The following is a 21,266-nucleotide window of genomic DNA, read 5'->3' as shown; positions in this document are numbered from 1 at the left end:
AGACCTGGAGCCCGATATTAACGCAGCGGTGGGTTCTAAGCGGATTGGAGGGGGCCGGGTGGGGGTCGCGGGGAAGGGAAATTGCATGTGCAAAACCTGGAAGGAAATTTAGTGGGTCAGAATGTCCAATTTCAATACGGCTGCCTAATTATAATTTTACTTCTGGGTTTTGTGACTCCAAGCTGCAACAGTGGGCATGATGCGTACCCACATGACGTGATGTAAACTGCACTATTTAAAGGGCCAATGCAGTGCAAAAATGGAATTTGGAGGAGATAGGTTTTGGAAGGCTACAGTGAGTGTTATTCAAGATGGATTCAGGACGAGCAAGGGCAGCACCGAGATTTAACGATGCTTCCCTTGAGCTACTGCTGGGTGCAGTGAGGAGCAGGAGGGAGATAATTTATCCCAGCAACGGGAGGAAGAAACCTGTTGTTCTCACCAAGAAGGTGTATTTGGAGTTGACTGAGGAGGTGAGCAGCAGGAGCAATGTATCACTTTTTTGGATACAGTGCAGGAAGCAGTTTAATGACCTAACCAGGTCAGGAAAAGTGAGTACAGTTGCTGATTCACATACATCCTGTGGTGTACAACACCCCTCTCTCACTCTGTCTTGCCAAGCTTACTCCATCACATCACCCCTCACACCCACTTAAGTTTTAATCACACCCATGGTTCACTTTCTATGCACTTCCTCACCTCCCCATTTATCCATCCACCACTGCCACTCACCCTAATCCTAATGCAATGTGATCCATATGCCTCATAGTCACCCTCACCACATGACCCACAGTCATTCATATGTCTGTTCTTTCGCCCCTTGTAGGAGAAGAGAGCGCAAAACCCCAGGGACAAGGAAAGGACTGGAGGTGGCTCGCCACAAATAGTGGAACTCACAGATGCAGAGAAGGAGGCCATGGAGATAAGTGGCACATCTGCATCCCTCTCAATCGGAGATGGAGCAACTGGGAACTCGCAGATGCCTGGTGACAGAATTAAAAATATCTCTGACACACATGTTTACTTTATTTCATCAATGACTGAACTAAGAGAAGCTTGAGTATGATGGTGGGCAAGATTGTTACTTTGCCAGGACTAATTCATATCCGTTTCCGAGCAACAGTTTGTGGAAATGCCTGACGACGATTCCTCAGAGGAGCTCATTCCTTCTGAGGGTGCACTGTAACAGGACATACAGCCATGCACCAGCACAAATACCTGCACCTCATTGGGTCCAGTTAGACAGTTAGTTGGGTTTTCACCTGGTGATTCACAATTCACAAGTGAGCATGAGCAGACATTGGTGGCAGGGGCAGCTGTAGAGTGTCCATGTCGGGCGCCTCTCCAAGCTCTGCTCAGCTGGACACCAACGCTGAATCCCGGGGGCTATCGTTGAAAAGGAGAATGATAGAGGGACAGCAAATTTGCACGGTACTGACAGAAATGCCATGCGCACTCTCCACAATAGCGGAGAGGGTGGAGGAGTCCAACTCCAGCATTAGTGGATTGGTGACACAGGTAAGTGCAAAAATGTCTGCAATGGAGAGAGTGGTCGCCTCCGTGGAACTTCTCAAATGAGTCTATGCAAGCCATGACCACGGCCGTGTAGGAGATGTCTGCCGCCTTAAACAGGATGACAAATACCTTATCCGTGGCCTTATAACGTGTCATTAATCTGCGCCAAGATGCTCTCCAGCAGAGTGGTAGGACTGGTGTGGCGCTGGGCCAGAAGAGCGATGATGGTGAAAGGGGACATGTAAGTGGGACTTCCACTCAAACCGCTCACACGTCTCACCCGTTGCCCCCCCCTCAGCCAGTACCGACATGCTGTCTCCTCTCCAGATGGCTGAGTATGTCCCTGCACAGGTGCAGGTGGAGCAGTCTTTGGCGGTTTGGCGGGGCCCTCAAGGCTCCTAAACCCAGAGGTCGTAGGCCAAAAGTATCTCAGCAGTCAGGGCAGGGATCTGAGCAGCCTGCCTCTACCTCTGCTGAAGCCACAGGGGATGCACCACGTAGAAGCGATAGGAAGTGTAAAAGAAAGCAATTGAAATTCACCAAGGTTATATGCATGGGTGTTTGACAAAATGTTTTGTTGTAAAATTTCCTCTTTTTAATAACGGCACCAAAAATGTGATGATTTGCACCACTTCCCAATCTTGCCCATTATTGTGTCCCGAGTGCCAACTCGCCCTTTCAATTGCTTTATGATGAATGTGACTAAATGACAGAACCCACTAAGGATGTGCAATGTGTATATGCATGGTTGAAGAAATGTTTTGTGCAATGGTGGGGGGCTGGCGGAGGATTTCATTTTTTATTTTTTCCAGTGTGACTGCCTAACTGAACCTTTGAGCTATTAGGGCATCCTGGCATCCCAAGCAGCAATGTACACGGCTGGTCTGGCGATGGGTGCCCCATCTTCGTATTGCTCCTCATCCTCCTCCTCCTCCTCTTCAATGTTCTCGTCATCAGATGATGACTGATGAGAACCTTGGTCGTCCTCCACCTCTAATCCTCGCTGCTGTGCAATGTTGTACAGAATGCAGCACACCACTATCATTCTGGAGACCCTCGCTGGTGAATACTGAAGGGCGCCTTCGGACCGATGGCTTGCTCAATGACACATCTGGTGGTCGTGTGGCTCTGGTTGTAACACTGTTGCGCCTTCTTGGTGGGGTTCCTCATAGGTGTCATGAGCCAAGTTTGAGGGGGGTATCCCTTGTCTCCTATGAGCCAGCCCTTAAGTCTGTTTCCTGGTACGAAGAGGTCTGGGATGTTGGACTGCCGCAGTATAAAAACATCATAGCTGCTGCCAGGGAATCTGCATGAATCTCTTCTTGTGGTTGCACACCAGCTGTGCATTGATGGAATGAAATTGCTTGCGGTTGATGAATACTCCTGGTTGATCTGGTGGTCCTTGGATTGCCATGTGTGTGCAATTGCTTGCACTCTGTGCCTGTGGGAAGCCAGCCAGAGGTACGAGTCTGAGTGCCCACTAATTCTGGTTATTGTTGTCGCAGAGGGAGTTGACATAAGTCGATGCCCTGGAAAACAACCCATCCATTACCTGCCTTATACATTTATGTTCAGCCAACTGAGAGACCCTCGAGTGTCTCCAGTGGTGCTGTGGAAGGAGCTAGAGGCAAAGAAATTGAGGGCAGTGGTGACTTTGACAGCAACTGGTAATGCGTGGCCATCAGGTCCAGCAGGGAGCAGCTCTTCTAGGAGGCTGCAGATGTCTGCGACCACCTGCCGTTTCAGTCTGAGCTTGCGTTCGCACTGTTCTTCAGATAGGTCAAGGAAGCTGAGCCTCTGTCTGTACACCCTGTTATGTAGGTAGTGCCTCCTGCGACCTCGGCCCCTCTGTTGCTCTCCTCTCTGCTGTTCTCCACTCTGCTGCTCTTCACTCTATTCCCCTCTCTGTGGCTTCCCTCTCTGTTGTCCACCTCTCTGTTGTTTACCTGCAGCTCCCACCACAGCACCACCTTGCTGCCGTGGATGGTGACTGTCTTCTTTATCCGAAGCCCAATGGAAAGCAGCCATGGTGACCCCATTGATGTCCATTTAAAAGCTTCCAAACCTCTGCAACACATCTGTCACCACAAGAACTCTCAGCAAAACGTTTGCCAGGGGGAACTGAGAAAGCAGCTGTGAGCACTGAGCCTTTATTCATAGCAGGGAATTAGAAGTTTAAACATCCCCAAGATGTGCCGGTCAATCTCGCCTCCGTTTTGCTGGCGAGTTTCCTGAGCCCCGGGAAACCTGTGCTGGAGGCATTAATTTTAAATCCCTGGTAAAATCTCTTCATATGCGCCTTATTAGTATATGATAATGAGCGACCCGCCTCCAGCGAGCAGGTTACTCGCATGCACCCAAATGCTCCTCTGTTAAAATGTGGGCATGTTGGAGGTGGGTTTGGGGTTGGGTTTGAGAATTTTGAAAGTTTTACCTCCCACCAGCCCCCAACCCACCCATTCTTGAGGGTTAAAATTCCCCCCTTGGTCTTGACATTTTGTGTGCAATGCCACAACATGTTGACTAGTGTTTATACAAGAATTAAAATAAAAATATAAGTTGTAAAGGGGTAGATTCAGGTAAGAAAGCATTATCGCAATAAGAGAGTGGTCCATTTTTGGAACAGCTTGCCAAAAGAGGTTGTAAGAGTAAATATCTAGAAGAGAAACAAACCATTGGTTGCTACTGTGCATGGGGGAGGGGAAGAGTGGAGTTAATGGTGCATATAGATTACCCCATGTCAGGGTGGGACAGGCTTGATGGTCCAGCTGATCTCTTCCTGTCCTTTCTCGCATGTTTGTTTGCATGTTTATAGCCGCTAGTCCAACAGGAAAGCAGATTAGACAGAGGTATGGGAACTGATTTTTATTTGCTTTGCACCAGAGGAATTTTCAGATCTTGACCCCCCTTGCGTTGTCCTGGGATTTCCAGGGCTTCCCCCCAGGGGCACGATGCTAGCACCTGAAACGGGGGGGGGGGGGGCGCGGAGCGGAATCGGACTATATTCTATTCTGCTCTTGTGATTTTCTATGTTTCTAATTTCTGTAATTTAAATATCAAACATTTCAAAGAGCGCTGGCAATAAACCAACACATCACAGTGTTACCATTTCTCTAATCCTTTGGCTGTATTCAATAGTAATGTTTATATAACTGTTGTTACTGTAGAACAAGAATTTCAATTTCCATTACCATGCTTTGAAAGGATATTCCTTTTTTTGTAAAGATTGTGGATCCCTGTATTTTTTCTCCATGTCCCCTTGAGCTCTTTGAATGTTGTATTTCCTCCACCTGAAAAGATAGGCTGGTTGCTTGAGGATAATGTTTTCTCTGATTTCCGTCCTCCCTGTGGAGAGGTATTTAGCGTCTACCAGGCACACCAGCACAGCTGAAATTTGGGAACTTTGGAGAGGGGCAGGAAATTGGATGGTGATTCTGGATCCCTACTCATGTCTGCCCAATTTTCCAGCATCGCTTCTGGTGGATGGCAAAAGAGTCTGTCCTAAAGTGAGTGGGTTTATTTAAATCAGACAGTTGTTTGGTGATGATATCATATGCCCCTTTTTCCAGCTTTACTTCTGACAATTGAGATCTTGAAACATTTGCCTGAGGAAGGAGAAAATCTCCGAAAGCTTGTGAATTTAAAATAAAATTGCTGGACTATAACTTGGTGTTGTAAAATTGTTTACAATTGTCAACCCCAGTCCATCACCGGCATCTCCACATCATTACTTCTGACAGACAGCAGAGGAGTCTGCCCTGAAACTTTCCATCGTTACAACCTCATTAATGCTGAGCATCAATCACCAAAGTATAAAACAAGCATCTAGCATTGCTAGGTGGCAAAGAAAAGTCAAAAGTTGATTTAAAGAGTCCAATTAGTAATTTGAAAAGATACATAGAAAGCTTATTTCCCAGCCAATTTTGATATTTTTAACAATTTTTCAACATTGACAATTGCTTTACCATCTATCTTTATACCCTCTGCTGTGGGGCTCCCATTTCCCCCCATTCTAAATAAGCCACAGTGGGCTTCCCATTGTGAATACCCCTGTATCTTTGTTTTTTTGAGAAAGTAGGCCAGGCTGGTGAGGCAGCACAGGAGATGCATTTCATCCACCCACTGGTATATTCATACCAGAATATACAGGCCAAGGTGCTCTTATTACCAATTAACTCAGGAACACTGCTTGAGGAGACTGTCCTTCACAAAAGATTTGTTTGCTTAGACAAGTCAGTTCATCCACATCCCCACGGGCAACCAGCAGCAGATTGCACATATGTGGTCATACATGTTACTTTGATTAATGTTTGTGACCAGCAACACTGCATCATGCAAGTGAATGCTTGCTTTCTGGCAGCTGTTGCAATGGCTTCATTTTAAGGTAGCCCACTCTGTGAGCATTCTTTGATCCAGAAAGGCAAGTTTCTCGGGGTTGGGGGGGGTGGGGTCCTTGAAGATCAAAGCTATCCTCTACATCTATGGCTGATACTCGTGTGCTTTTCCAGACCATCAGCTGAGCACCGCAATGATGAGCTATATTCTTCCACCAGTTTCATCATAGGTTCAGGGGATGTTTTGGGGGTGGTCTGCAATATCGTCTAGCTGGGGTCTGAAGGATCATGGGGGTGTGCTATCTGATGTATAACCTTGCCTTACGTGACCTCATCATGAAGCCTCTGAAGCCGAGAGGAGGAAGGTACTCATAGGCAACAGAGGAAGCAGCAGCCTGAAGAGAGTGTGGAGGACAATCCATTGCCAGTTGGAAAAGACATTTGTGCCAATCTGATATAGAAGACCTTCTCTTGACCACCACCTCTGGCCACTGCATGAATGTCCTGTCTCCATATTCTCTCCCACCACAATGATACCATCATCTTTAGTCCCTTCTCTGTACTCTTCAACTCATATGGTCTCATTCATGCTATCTCATCAAAGCCAATTCCAAACATTGCCAAGAACAATGTCTGCGTGCACAACTTCAGTGCCACCAACATTTTATTTACAACCTATAGTATGTGTTTATGTTCAGTGCTTCTTACCACTGTGCTACCATTTGGTTCTAGTGTGTGGTATGAATTCTTACCCCCTAATCTAGTACTACCTGAGTGGCAGGAGAGTGTGTGGTGGTTGGTTGCTGTGTGACAAGAGGAGCTCTTGAGACTGAGGTAGCCCTATTCTCACAGTAACTGATGGACCCCACTGCAGGCTGCATCTTTCATGCTACTGCATGGGTAGCCTGGCCCTCTTTCCTTTCTGCCAGAAGTGCAGGTTTTGGAGGGGCTGGCAAGAGGTCAGACATGTGTTGCTAACTTGAGATTCAGCTCCACATGTGAGTACATTCCTGCCATGCTGCTGGTACCAGACATCTACTCAGCATGGCCAGTGATGTGTAGGAGAGCAAACCTAATGGTATCAATGAGATCAGTGAAGCTCTGAGAGATTCTTTTCTGTATCGCAGCCACAATGTTTGGAAGCAGAAAGAATTAGCCCTTTCTAACCTGGTGCTCCAGGACTATATGGTAACAGTTTGAGGAAGAAAGACTGCCATTAGGATCTTTGCCATGGAGGCCTTGCTAAATGGAGGGTGGGGGGAACTCTCAACCCTTCTAAAGACCTTACCAAACAATTCAAGTAATGCAATACAAGGCATTGTGCTGACCCCTTTTAGCTGCTGCAGCCTTTTAAGTCCTGCAGCATATGCCAAATCAATTAGTCGGCTGCTCACAGATACATCAGGCAAGTGATAGAGACCTTGTTTGCAAATGGCAACAAGTCTATTACTTACTTTTTGGAAAGGAGATATCAGCTTGACGGGGAACAAAACGTCTCCCTGGTAGCAGGATTCCTAAAAGTGAAGAGCATCATGGTTGTGCTGCACGTGTGCTTTACAGATCTTTGGGTATAGTTGCAACCTCCTGACAGGCAAGTCATACAGCAATCCTCTGGAGGAGGTGCCAAACAGAGCAACCCTGCTAGCACTTTCCTCATGCAGTTGCCAACAAACATGTTGCTGCACTGCTCTATCATTTTCTCACAAACTCATTTTGTGCCTCCACGATGGGTTTCCTTTCATTTCATTTTTGCCTGGCACTTTTTGCCTGCCTCCTCCTCCCATGAGCTTTATCAAGGGCTGAGCAATATTTTTAATTCATTTTGAACCTTTTATAAAGACTGAAACAGTATCCCAACCCTCCCCCTCCCCCGGCATATGCAGCCAGTCATTATTAAGTGGACACATCTCTTTACATTTTCAGTGTCCTTCATTAGGCTGGTTGCTAGTGCAAGGCCAAAGATGTGCTGGAAGCTTATCCTAATTATTCAAATGATGTGACCACAGTATGCTCAATGTACTTGTGGCTAAATTTTCAGTGGTAGCCAAGCATTATGCAAAATTTATAAGGATAAATTTACCCATCCTGTCCTCCCAGCAGGGAGCCACACTCGAAGGGAGGGAGAATTGAGTCAGATATCACACAACACCTACAACACTAACATGATTCTTCGAACCAACTCCTGCTTTGATCACAGTTCCCTGCTGGGAGTGAGTGATCAGTGAATTTAACAATTTATGAATTTTGTTTTCATCCTAGGGAGGGAGGTCATTATTGGGAAATGGAGCAAGCCTCTACTTTTGCCACTCAGTATCAACATCAGCCATTTTCAGGTGTATCCCGTTGTAACGAGTATCAGTGTGAATGTCTCCATTTCCCACACCAACCATCTTGTTTGTTTCTATGAGTGAGATGCTAATTTATGTTGGATTATTACACCAATAGGACCTTGATGAGGAGTAATCAGACTTGCCTTTCGTAGGACTCTTTATAGTCAGCAAAGAAAGGAGAAGACTTTCATCCTATTGGTCTGACTAAAATTGAAACCACGTTCCATTGCTAACTAAGTACACCACCCAGTTTGACATTTAAAAAATATATACAATATGGTTCATGTGGATCAACAGAGTATCATTATAATTATATAATAACTCTTCGTAATGCAGGTTAACTAAATGCTATTATGCATATGTAATTAATTGCAAGTAAACAGTAATCTTGAGTTTACAGGAAATTAATTTTGATAGGTTAAACTCATCATTACTATGTATAAAAATAACTTCACTTACATTATATGTATACAAGCACTGTGCATGAAAGTGCATGTTTTAATCTCAGTTTCCTGGCAAGCTATTAAAGCTGCTGCCCAAGTTTATCTTAAAAAGATCATACCTAAAGATGTTCATATGTTTCCAGTAATTTCCTCTTCCCCCTTTAGAATTCAGTCTGCAGGTGGATAGAATTAAAATGTTGGCCAGACAGGTTTAATAGTGTAATGATTTAATCCATCTTGTAATTTCCAGTTTTGGTTCTACATGGGTCCCACCCATTGACCAACCTAAGTCTGGTATTTAGAGTTTAGAATGTCTGTATGTTTTCTATCAACTTTCAACCATACCATAATATAAGGATTAAGAAAAAGAAAAATACAAAGTCTTACTTTGGGCATCAAAAATGCACATTATAAATTGATTTGCCTTTTTAATCATTTAGATGCAGCCAATTTTGCCTAATAAAATACAGAAAGAGCAGAAGTGCAGGTCTCCCTGTTTTGGGTTTGCCAGATATAGATTAATTGTGTTCTTCTAAGTTGTTCCAAGTACGGTTTTGGATTTGCTTTTCTAAGGCAAGAGATAAATGATTGGAAAATGAAGCTTCATTGCCAAAAAAAAATTGGTACTTGACAATGTGTTGTGATATTTGCAATGCAGCTTCTGTTTCTTGACATATTGTGGAAATCATATTATTAACAGATCTGCTATGCTGTGGTTTTGATGGTTTTCTGTTTCACATTGATGCAGGGGTGAACAACAGGAACATTATCATGTGGATGGATCACAGAGCAGTTGATCAAGTAGACCGAATAAATCAAACAAAACACTGTGTGCTAAACTACGTGGGTGGAGTGATGTCTCCAGAAATGCAGCCACCCAAACTTCTGTGGTTAAAAGAAGTAAGTCCTTTATTATTAAACCTTTAATCCTTACTATGAATTTGCTACAAACAAGTAGTATTGAAACAACATTAAGAAAAAAAACTCTTTTTGTTTCTTTACAAATGTTATTAAAGAAAAATAAAAGCCCAGGAGAATCAGGAACTGAGATAGTTATTCCAGTCCAGCACTTTTCTCCAGAAGACAACTTGATTATCTTATGCAAGCACTTATTTGCAGCCTCCATCCCATTTATTTAGACAATATATATAATTAAAGAGAATACTTAAACTTTTGAACATTTTTGTGTTTTGGTGCAAGGTGAAGCTAAGCACTAAATTTGTTGAAAAATGAAGTTGTGATTATGGTTCTTATTCAGTATGTCATTCATAGATTAGCTTTGTGGGATTCCTTTTCATTTGTATTAAATTACTGCGCACTTAATTTTCCAAACAACAATTCACTCCCATGAGTTTTTTTCCAGCTGGGACTGTCTAACCTGGGGATTTACCCCTATGAAGGATTCTCCAGCTGGAAGGGTGGGTGGGACTGTCAAAGCTAGGATTTTATCTCTGAGATTTTCTTGTGCTGGGAAAGTGAGGTAATTTAGCGCAAGGTTTCATCTCTGCGAGGCTTTCTCCATCTGGGTGGGTGGGGCAGTTCAAGCCCATGTCTGCAGACTGGTGGTATTTGCAAGGGCAGGGGTGAGTGATATTGGATGTTGTGAGGTACAGGCTATATCTGGCCCAATGGGCTGGGCACAGGTTTCTGGGCACACCTAAAGAAGGCAAAGAGGAACATAGATTAAAATGTTGTCATCTTGACAACCTTGAAATATAGTTTCAATAAAATGATTCAAATGGTATTGTGCTTTAGTGTATACTTTAGTGGCAGTGATTGAATAGGATGTGAAGAGCTCAATGTAGTCTTGGCCAAGGATCTGGTGGATGGCCTCATCAAAATTGCTCCATAGCCGGTAGTTAGGGGGTGCTTTTACCATTCAGGTTTGCTCCTTCCTATTATGTACAGTCTTCTGCAAACAGAAATAGAGATGAATTTGCCAAAAGTATGCTGCAACCCATAGATGGTGTGATTACATGTATGAGCATTATGCAGCTACATTGAGATGGAAGAATTTGTTTTGAGTGAATCCCTTTAGGACAGGTGTAAGTTGCTGATGCAAAGTGTACCCTGCTGCATAATATCAGTGCATGGTAATCCTTTCAAATATTATAAAATAGCGTGAGTAGGAAGGAACTCTACCATGCATACTTTGGACACTTAATATAAGATAATGTGGGTATCTGACCTTGACTTGACTTTTTTTTATATGCGATTCCTGGTCTTTTGTGTGTGGCACTGCTCATTTACATGAACTTCAACTTCCTCCCCATGCACTCAGTGCTGCTTGCTTGTATGGCTGGATGTCAAAGAGTGCCACTCTTCTCTGGTGCATTTGGTTAAGCGGGGGGCATCCAATGAAGCATCTACGAATTGGGGTTCTAGGTGCTGTTCTTGTGGATGACATCCTTTTCAATTAGAAATGGAAACTAAATGAATATATCAGGCAAAAAAGATTTTTAAATATTGCAGGAGCACCTGATTTCCCACCCCCAAATAGCAAACTCCTAATATGAGGTGTTCTTCACAGTGGAAGCTCATTTAAATGATTTAAATGAAGATTAGCTTGGATGTTCTGCTGGAGTCATCTGATTGGATGAATGCTAATCATGCTGTGCCTGTCTGCAACTGTGTCCTTGCACCGAGCTGAGGTCTATTATGTTTGTACTTCCTACTGAAGTGAAACAGTCTTTATTTCCAGATATTTCTGCTACGATTCTGTGGTCCCAACTGCGCTCCTAGGACAAAAGCTGGGACAGGCAGCCTGACAAAGCTGGGATATCTGATGAGATCCAAGGACACTAGGTTTGCGCTCAGAACCCCGTGTACTAGAAATTCAGACGGGGCAAGCTGAGGGGAGAGAATTCCCACGTTGGGGATTTCTTTCGCCCTGGCCCCTCTAAGGCCCAATGATCTGGATGCCAGAATGAACCTGACGTACAGATCATTGGAGCGGTGGAAGCCTGGGTCCTGGACTGGAAACCACATTAGGAAGCTGACAGAATGACAAATATTGGCCTCTTTATAGATGGGGCTGATTGGGCAGCAAAGACCAACTTTTGGCTAGTGAGTGACTGCCCAGTTTCACTTTTCCCACCACTTCCATCTGGTAGATGCCCAAGATGTGCCCGTAACGGTGTGGGCACCCACCCAACATATGCAAAAAATGTGACCCTATCCTGGCAGGGTCAGGAGCGGTAGTCACTGGCGCTTGCTCTACCACACTACGGAGTGGGGCCGAGGAATTTTGTTCCCATTCCAGATAATAGGGCGGATGAGAACTGACAAAACCCATCACTAGATCGTGACTATTAGGTTGGTCTGTTTGAGTTCCTTTATCTCCTTGCTTAATTTTCAATTTTTATTCTCTTTTGGGTATTATTTATTTTCATTATTCAATGTAGTCAAGCTGCATGATCGTGCATTTTTCAGAGGTCTTTGAAGGAATACAAGTAATAGAGCCCCTGTTGAGAGAAGCCCCCGACCTCACAATCTCTTATTCTCATAGCTCAGAGGGTTTCCAGAGCTTGCTGCTTCAATTCCGATGGGACAGTGAGGTTGGCTGGTCCTGACCTGGTTCTACTCTCTCTTGTGTTGTGTGCTGCCTTGTCCCTGCAGAGAGCGAGAGAATGAGAAACCCACATGTGCAATTCTAATGAAGCCCAGGGAGTTAAAATACCCTGGGACTGTTTCCTGGGGCAGCAGGTGAACTTCAAACTTACCCCACTACCCACCGAGGCAAAATCCACCCAGAGTTAAAATTGGGGCCATTGGTTTTCATCATTGGCATCATCCTGGTGAAACTACACTGTATGCTCTCTTTTTAATAGTGTGCCAAAACTGCTCACGGTACTCCAACTGTAGCCTAGCCATTGTCTTGTACAGATTTATTATTACCTCTTTGCTTTTGAATTTTATGCCTTATTCATGGAATCCAAAATATATTTTTTAAGGCTTCATGTCCCTACACTGGAACTTTAACAGGTACAGTGGATCGCCTGGGTGCAGTGAATATCAGAAAATTGGAAGGATCAGAGCGCACGTCTGTAAAGAAACCCCCCTGATTTTTCATTACCAATTTAAATGAGGAAAATCGTGGAGGTATTTTATAGGCATGCACTCCAATCTGCCTGATTTTCTGATTTCGCTGAACCCAGATGATCCAGTGCATCTGGGCTCGGACCCAGAAAAACCTGCCCTTCTGTATTTGTGACCCTCCACATCTATCAGCATCTCTTCATTAAGTTTATACTCATTCCTCCATTTTCCTCCCAAAATTCATTCCTCCATTTTCCTCCCAAAATTCATTACCTCGCACTTCTCTGCATTAAATTGTATGTCACTTGTCTGCCTAGTCTGCTAATTTGTCTTATGTTTATCATGAGCTCTTTTACGGTTTTACTGTTTGCCAAACCCTGTACTTTTGTGATGTCAGCAAAGACACTAATTCTTTATTTCCCATCTGTCAGTCCACTTTATATCCATGCTGCAAAATGGAGGGGGTGGGGGAGGGGGATAGGACAGGAAGGGAGGAGAGGAGGGAGGAGGGGAAGGAAGGGAGGGGAGGGGCAGGGAAGGGAGTAAGGATGAGGGAGGGGAGGAAGGGAGGGAAAATTAAATGGAAGAGGGAGAGCTGGAGTATGGAGACGAAGGGAAAGGGGGAGGAGTGTGGGAAGAGGAAGGGAGCGTGGATGAGAAGGAGAAGGGATGGGGGAATGGGGAAGTGGTTGAGTAGGTAGTTCAAAAAAAAGGTAGGAAAAGATATAATTTTAATATTCATCCATCCCCTTTCCCCCACTTTTCTCCCACTTCTCCATTGCACCCCCTTCCTCTCCTGCATTCCCACGTCCTCTTTCATCCTTTGCATTACCCTCTCAAAGTTGAATTGTTGCTCAGTGGGGAGGGGCCAATGTTGAATGACTGCTCTTTAAGGGGGGGGGGGGTCAGTGTTGAGTCATTGCTCTGTATGGAGGTTCCTGATGTTGGATAACCGCTCTGTTGTGGGGAGGGAGTGGGGGTGGGAGGAAGGAGGGGGATGAGGGTGGGGAGAGGGGTGGGGAGGGTGGGGAGAGGGGTGAGTGGGGGAAGGGGAGGGGAGGGGAGGGTGGGGAGAGGGGAGGGGGGTGAGTGAGGGGTGAGTGGGGAGGGGGGTGAGTGGGGGGAGGGGGGGGTGGGTGCAGTTGTTTTGAACAGAGGGTCAAGAACCAGAGGACATAGATTTAAGGTGTTTGGCAAAAGAACCAAAGGTGACATGAGGAAAAACTTTTTTACACGGCGAGCAGTTGTGATCTGGAATGTACTGCCTGAGGGGGTGGTGGAGGTAGATTCAATCGTGACTTTCAAAAGGGAACTGGATAAGTATTTGAAAGAAAAAAAATTGCAGGGCTACGGGGATAGGGCGGGGGAGTGGGTCTAGCTGGATTGCTCTTGAATAGAGCTAGCATGGATTTGATGGGCTGAATGGCCTCCTTCTGTGCTGTGACCTTTCTACGATTCTATGATTCTAGGTGCTCAATGATGTTTTGATGCTGCTCAGTCAGGGGGATACAAATCTGAAATGCTGCACAGTGATTGGGAGTTTGGATTTGGGTATGCTGCACAGTGGGGGTTGAATCAGAAGTGGTGATTGATAGAGGAAGGAGAGGGGAGAAGACAGAGGACAGGGCTAAGAGATGAGCGAGAGGCAGGGGATAGAGGGAGGCCAGAGCTGAGAGACAAGGTGTGGAGAGGGAAGGGGAGAAGAAGAGGAAGGGGCAGAGAGGAGGAGATGGAGGGAGGGGAGAGATTAGGAATGGGGAGGAAGGAGCAAAGTAGAGAGTGGGGAATATAGAGGGGGAGGGGAGGGGGGAGAGGGAAAGAAGAAGAGATAGCGGAAGAGAGGAAAGTGTGGGGATGGTGAGGGAGAAGGAAGTATGGAAAATAGGAGAGTAAAGCGGAAGAAGGAGAGGGAGATAAGGACGACAGAGGGATGGACAAGGGGAGAGAGAGAGATGGGGGAAGTGGAGGAGGAGTGAGAGAGACGAGGGGGAGAAGAAGGGAGCAGGGGAAAGTGGGAAAGTGAGGGAAGGGGAAAGGGGAGCGAATGTCTTAGAGAGGGGGGGAGGAGAGGAGGAATAAGGGAAGGGGTGAATAAAAGCAAAAAAGTGCAATGATAGAATGTTCCTCTTGGCAGAGCACACGAGAGATGCTCCATAGTGGGTGAGGTGCTAGATTTTGAGAGGAAAACTCTAGAATCCTGTTTAGTGGGGGGGGGGGTGGTCAGAGGAGGCCAGAATATGCCTCAGCTGCGGAGGTTTCATTGAAATACACTATTAATTTGCTGCTCCTTGGGGGTGGGTTGGTCAGGATATTGTTTATTGGTGGGACTACCAAAGGGAGTGGGGATTGCACTTCCTTTATTGGCTAGAAGGGAGTTCTGACAGGCCTGTTTCAGTGCTGTGGCTACTACAGTGATTTTCATGAGCTTTGCTGTGATTTACGTAAGTACGTATTCTATAGTTGAGGAGAGGGTTTTTAAGAGAGGCTCGTTCCTTCATTGCTGTGGTTGGTCTTTCTGTGTTTCTGGTGATTTCGGCAGTGTTTTCTGGACAGTTCAGACCGTTGTGCTTCTTCCTTTCAGTGCTTCATGCTTTGTTTCTTGCCAGGCTTACTCTCATAAAGAGTTCTGATTTGAGTAGTTTTCTACTTTCCTCATGCTCTATCGGCAGCATTGCACCGTTTGGTCAACTGTTCCCTCTTGCTGCTACGGCTCTTTATCTGTGGTTTCAATTAATATATAATAGTTAGGTCTTTTTGTTTAAGTTGTCAAAATCGATGATACGATCAAGGAACTTGGCTTGGAGGAGTTACTGAATGTGGTAATTCCACATCTTTGCACTGGCATAAGTCGTGTTACAACCAATACTCCAGTGGTGCTTCAGCTTTGCCTGTGCATGTTAGTTCAGCTTCCTCACACTGTTGGGTTCAGGATCTTACCCATGCCATTTTCTCCAATTATGTCTCTGTTGATCTTTGTTTAAAGTAAAATGCTCAAAAATAGTAAATTAGCTTAAGGATGTTAATAATTATTTGGAACTGGTTGAATCTTTTTTAAAAAATGATGTGTAGCTACATGTATTTTCATATCTTCACAAACAGTACAACACAGGATGTACCTGCCGGCAAAGGATATGGTTAGATGTAATTTATTCAGAAACATTACACAAGTAGAAACAAGTCTTCCCATTTGTTGTTCTGATTTGTACATTCTTGCATAATTCAGTCATACAGTACATTATTGACCGTATGCTCTGCAGCACCACTAACCATGTCTTCAGGTTTTAATAATATTACTAGACAGTGTATTACAAGTGATTGGGACAAAGCAGATCGAGGAAGTAGCTGTCGCTCCTTTACATTATGAATGCATTTTAATATTGAAGTTTTAAGTAAGACGATGTCATACTTTACTTTAATTCCCATATATTGAGATAAGTATAGACTACAGAAACACCTTGTTCAAATTGTATTCACAAATGTAATGAAAGCTATTAATTTTGTTAAATATATTGCTTGACTGGGAAAACTGTTTCTAGGAATTAGTGAAATATAATAATTAGAAAATGTAATAACATGTTTATGTTTAAACTTTGGAGTTAATTGGTACCATACCAGAAATAATATATTATGCCTTTCAAATTGACATATGGCTTGTAAATGTTTGTCAGATGCAAGCTAGAATTTGGCTTTTTTGTTCCTTACTGCCCTATCCAGAATCGTTTTTTCTTCCTCATCTGGTCCTAATAATGCCAGCTGCTGGGTTAATGAGTGCCAAATGTGAATTGTTTTCTGTCTGCTTTGAGCAGCTGGAGCCTTCTAACTTTATAAACACAAAAAAAAGCCACAGTAACAAGGTTCAGGATGTGGAAGGTCAACAAAGCTAAGGGATTAAAGCACAGGAGAAATGGTCCCTGTAAGTTTTCCGTGGGTAAATGTATTTCCTAGTGTGGTACTGAGCCATGCAGTCCAGGAAGGTCCCAGATTCGATCTCCAATCCGCTGAGTAAACTGATCTCAGCCAGGGCAGCATTTGGAGTGCTACTATTGGCCTTAGTATTCCTGACGTAGGAAAAATCAAACAGGGTTTCATCTCCTGTGCTCCGTGAAAGTCAAGTGAAGTTTGGATGAAACTCAGCGGTGATGCCTGTACATGCCAACATACATTGAGGACAATTTTAACCAACCCCACCCAGCAGGACCAGGGGACCATGCTTTGTCAGTGGCTGTGAAAATCACCATACCCATCATTTCTTTGCCACTGGCTCCTTCCAGTCTGCTACAGTTTTAGGGGTAATAGTGTAAAAATGACTTAGGTTGGGATAACTTGACATTAGCAGAAAGCATCATGGGTTAACTCGTGTAATGGGTGCAGCATGTGTTTAAAACATCTCTTTGCAGAATAAGCAGCCTGAGCAAGATAAGACAGCTGGTGTAGGAATTATCTGTATGCTGTAGGCAATACACCCTTAGATGAGAATTGTATCACATGACTTTAAGAGTGTATACTTTTAAAATAGTTAAGCACGGTTACCATGGATCCAGAAGTATAATGGAGCAGCTAAGAAGGGATGAGGCCTACTGTCTGAACTACAGACCCGACAAAGCCAGCTTCTACCATTTTTCAAACAAGGTGCTGTGGTTACATCATATCCTGTGACAGAAGTAGGTGTGTTGAGGGGAGAAGTATAAAGATTGGTGTACTCTAGTAGCCTTGTGGGTGCAGCTTGGATTAGGGACACTAAAGATCAACCTCAGGGCGTCTAAGGTTCCCTGTAGCAAGCTGACCTGATGTAAGTTACTGTGAATGCGTGGGACTTGCACGTCTACTATGATTGCTACATTAATATAAGATAAGGCAGAAGCTAAACTTTGTACTTCTTAATAAAGTCTTAAAGTTGCTGCAACTACACTCTCGGGCCTATTAATTTATAAGATTAGCCGCGTGGCTAAAATCTGACACACAGGACATAACCCGCATCACCCAGTCTGCAGTACACAGCTGTATTAAGCAGGTCACCAATGCCCTGCCTGCCAGGGCTAACCAGTATATCACTTTCCACATTGGCCTCAACAGTCAACAGGTGAGAGCTTGGGGATTTGCAGCAGTGCTTGGCTTTGCTTGTGTCCAGAGAGTCATTGACTGCACACATGTTGCCATCAAGGCACCAGAACACCAACCAGCAGCATTCGTGAATAGGAAAAGCTATCAAACCATTAATGCCCAGTTAGTCTCCGATCACAGAAAGAGATCATGCCAGTTTGTGCAAGGTACCCAGGCAGCTGTCACAATGCTTTTATCCTGCAACATTCAACCATTCCCCCAATATTCAACCCTTTCACGAATGTGACAGGATGTCTGCTGTGGGATAAGCAATAACCCATGCATACTTTGCTGATGACACACTTCCGCAACCCCACTATGCCTGAGCCATTGAGCTGCTCAAATAGAGGTTCAGGTGTTTGAAAAGGACTGGGAGCTCCCTACATTATGCCCCACAACAACAACTTGCATTTATATAGCGCCTTTAACGTAGTAAAGCATCCTAAGGTGCTTCACAGGAGCGTTATCAAACAAAATTTGACACTGAACCACATAAGGAGATATTAGGACAGGTGACCAAAAGCTTGGTCAAAGAGGTAGGTTTTAAGAAGCATCTTAAAGGAGGAGAGAAAGGTGGAGAGGTTTAGGGAGGGAATTCCAGAGCTTAGGGCCTAAGCAGCTGAAGGCATGACTGGCAATGGTGGAGCAATTAAAACTGGGATGTGCAATAGGCCAGAGTTGGAAGAACAGAAGATCTTGGCGGGTTGTAGGGCTGGAGGAGGTTACAGAGTGACGGAGTCATAGTGGTGTGCTGCATCCTGCACAACTTTGCCATACAGAGAGGACTGCATTTGGAGAGGAGGCGCAGAAGCAGTCTTCTTTGGACGAGGAAGACCAGGGTGAAGGCAAGGAAGCAGCAGAAGAAGGAGGGTCACGTCAACTTGCAGCAAGAGATGCGAGGAATGAGTTAATTGCAGAGTGATTGTGGTGACTACACTGAAAACTTACACAAAGCCCCTCTGCATTTACAGTTCTTGTTACATCCATCACCACCAAAGCATATTGAAACCATTCAGCCAACTTGTATATTAATGACAAAAGAGAAAATGGAACTATAGGCCAAATAGCCTGACTTCAGTAGTAGGGAAAATGCTAGAATCTATTACTAAGGATGTAGTAACAGGGCATTTAAATCATAATATGATTAGGCAGAGTCAACAAGGTTTTATGAAAGGAAAATCATGTTTGACAAATCTATTAGAGTTTTTTGAGGGTGTAACTAGCAGGGTAGATAAGGGGGAACCAGTGGATGTAGTATATTTGGATTTTCAAAAGGCATTCGATAAGATGCCACACATGTGGTTGTTACACAAGATTAGGGCTCATGGGATTGTGGGTAATATATTAGCATGGATAGAGGATTGGTTAACGGACAGAAACAGAGAGTAGGAACAAATGGGTCATTTTCAGGTTGGCAGGTTATAACTAGTGAGGTACTGTATAGATCAGTGCTTGGGCCTCAGCTGTTTACAATATATATCAATGACTCAGATGAAGGGAATGAGTATAATGTATCCAAGTTTGCTGACGATACAAAGCTAGGTGGGAAAGTAAGCTGTGAGAAGGACGCAAAGAGGCTGCAAAGGGATATAGACAGGTTAAGTGAGTGGGCGAGAAGATGGCAGACGGAGTATAAAGTGGGGAAATGTGAAATTATTCACTTTGGTAGGAAGAATAGAAAAGCAGAATATTTTTTAAAAGGTGAGAGACTAAGAAATGTTGGTAGTCAGAGAGATTTGGTTGTACTTGTATACAAATCACAGAAAGTTAACATGCAGATACAGTAAGCAATTAGGAAGGCAAATGGTATGTTAGCCTTTATTGCAAGGGGGTTGGAGTATAAGAATAAGGAGGTCTTGCTGCAATTATACAGGGCTCTGGTGAGACCACACCTGAGGTACTGTGTACAGTTTTGGTCTCCTTACCTAAGGAAGAATATATTTGCCTTAGAGGGGATGCAATGAAGGTTCACTAGATTGATTCTTGAGATGAAGAGGGTTTTCCTATGAGGAGAGATTGTGTAGAATGGGCCTATATTCTCTGGAGTTGAGAAGAATGAGAGGTGATCTTATTGAAACGTATAAAATTCTTAGAGGGCTTGACAGGGTAGATGCTGAGAGGCTGTTTCCTCTGGCTGGAGAGTCTAGAACTAGGGATCATAGTCTCAAGATAAGGGGTCGACCATTTAGGACTGAGATAAGGAAAAATGTCTTCACTCAGAGGGTTGTGAATCTTTGGAATTCTCTGCTCCAGAGAGCTGTGGATGCTCAGTCGTTGAGTATATTCAAGACTGAGATCGATAGATTTTTGGACACTAAAGCAATCAAGGGATATGGAGATAGGGCGGGAAAGTGGAGTTGAGGTATAAAATCAACCATTATCTTATTGAATGGAGGAGCAGGCTTGAGGGACCGTATGACCTACTCCTGCTCCTATTTCTTATGTTCTTATGTAGAAGCTCCTATGAAACCACACTGCAGACCAAAGTGCCAAATGTGATTTTTGCCTTCAATTAATTTCTCACTCAGTGTCAATCCAGGCAGCTATAAGATGGTTTCCTAAGTCAACTAATTCTATGAGATGCTCCCCTAGTGGCCGCAGCAATGTTGGTGGAAGGCTGCTGCTGCTGCTCATGACTTGAGATGCTCATGGCTGGTGATTTCTGGTTGTTGGAGCCTATGAGGTCCTGCCTGCAGACTGTTGCACCTCAGCTGCTGCCAAGGCAGTTTGTTCCAGCTGATTTCCTGGCCATACATGCTTGAAGCGGACTCTTCCATACTTTCAGTCATAATGCTGAAATTCCTTGGAAGGACTTCCAATACCCTATATAACTGCTTGTGAGAGGTAAGCAGTTTTCTTTTCATGGCTGGGGCCCTGAAGTCCTCATGACTGTCCTGCTCTGATGAGCTCTTTCCTGGACTCTCCCTGCCGCCAGTACCTGCTGCTGCTCACTTGTGCTAGGTGTTTCACCACGTGCAGACCCCTCTGCCTCACTATCTAACCCAACCATAGTGCCAATGTCTGTGTTGGTGCTTGGGAGGGATGGAGAATGTGACAGTGCCTCCTCAGGAAGATTGTCTTCCTCTGAGGTGTCTTCTTCAGCAGGTTCCAGATGCTAAGAAAGACCTAGAGGAAAGAGAAAAGTTAGGATGGCGCTGAGAGGTTGGACATTAGCAAGTGACAGTCTTTAGATTGCAGCTTGAAGTTGTGAAGCTTGCTGAATATTTGCTGAGGTGAATGAAGGGTTACAAGTAAAATGCAGATAAGCCATTGGCCTCACCTTCCCTGATGCTCATGGCTTTTCCTGGGCTACTAATCCCCAGGGCTTCATGTTCCATTTGGGTGAGGGCTACAATATCAGCTGGTCTTGCTCCTCTCCCTGGTATTATGTGCTGTAATGTCCTGCAGAAGGAGAGGGTGAGAGTTCGTGAGTGGCTGTTGAAAAGGTAAGTGGCGATGTGTAGAGTTTGTGCATATAGTGCAAGTGTTGAGAGATGGAGAAGAAG

At 44.5% G+C, this 21,266-nt stretch overlaps 1 protein-coding gene across 1 annotated transcript in view; it reads left to right on the top strand.

The window, feature by feature from the left end:
• Window positions 1-21,266, top strand: part of fggy (FGGY carbohydrate kinase domain containing) — a 274,702-nt gene that overhangs the window by 30,433 nt on the left and 223,003 nt on the right. Inside the window, exon 4 of the mRNA XM_067990291.1 lies at window positions 9,371-9,522. Within this exon, the coding sequence (XP_067846392.1) occupies window positions 9,371-9,522 (152 nt within the window). The remainder of the gene's footprint in view (window positions 1-9,370; window positions 9,523-21,266) is intronic.

This window comes from Heptranchias perlo, chromosome 9 (genome assembly GCF_035084215.1).
Source record: "Heptranchias perlo isolate sHepPer1 chromosome 9, sHepPer1.hap1, whole genome shotgun sequence".
In the NCBI taxonomy this organism is placed as follows: Eukaryota; Metazoa; Chordata; class Chondrichthyes; order Hexanchiformes; family Hexanchidae; genus Heptranchias; species Heptranchias perlo.
The sequence above is the reverse complement of the archived record's forward strand: the minus strand, read 5'-3'. Positions and strand labels throughout refer to the sequence as shown.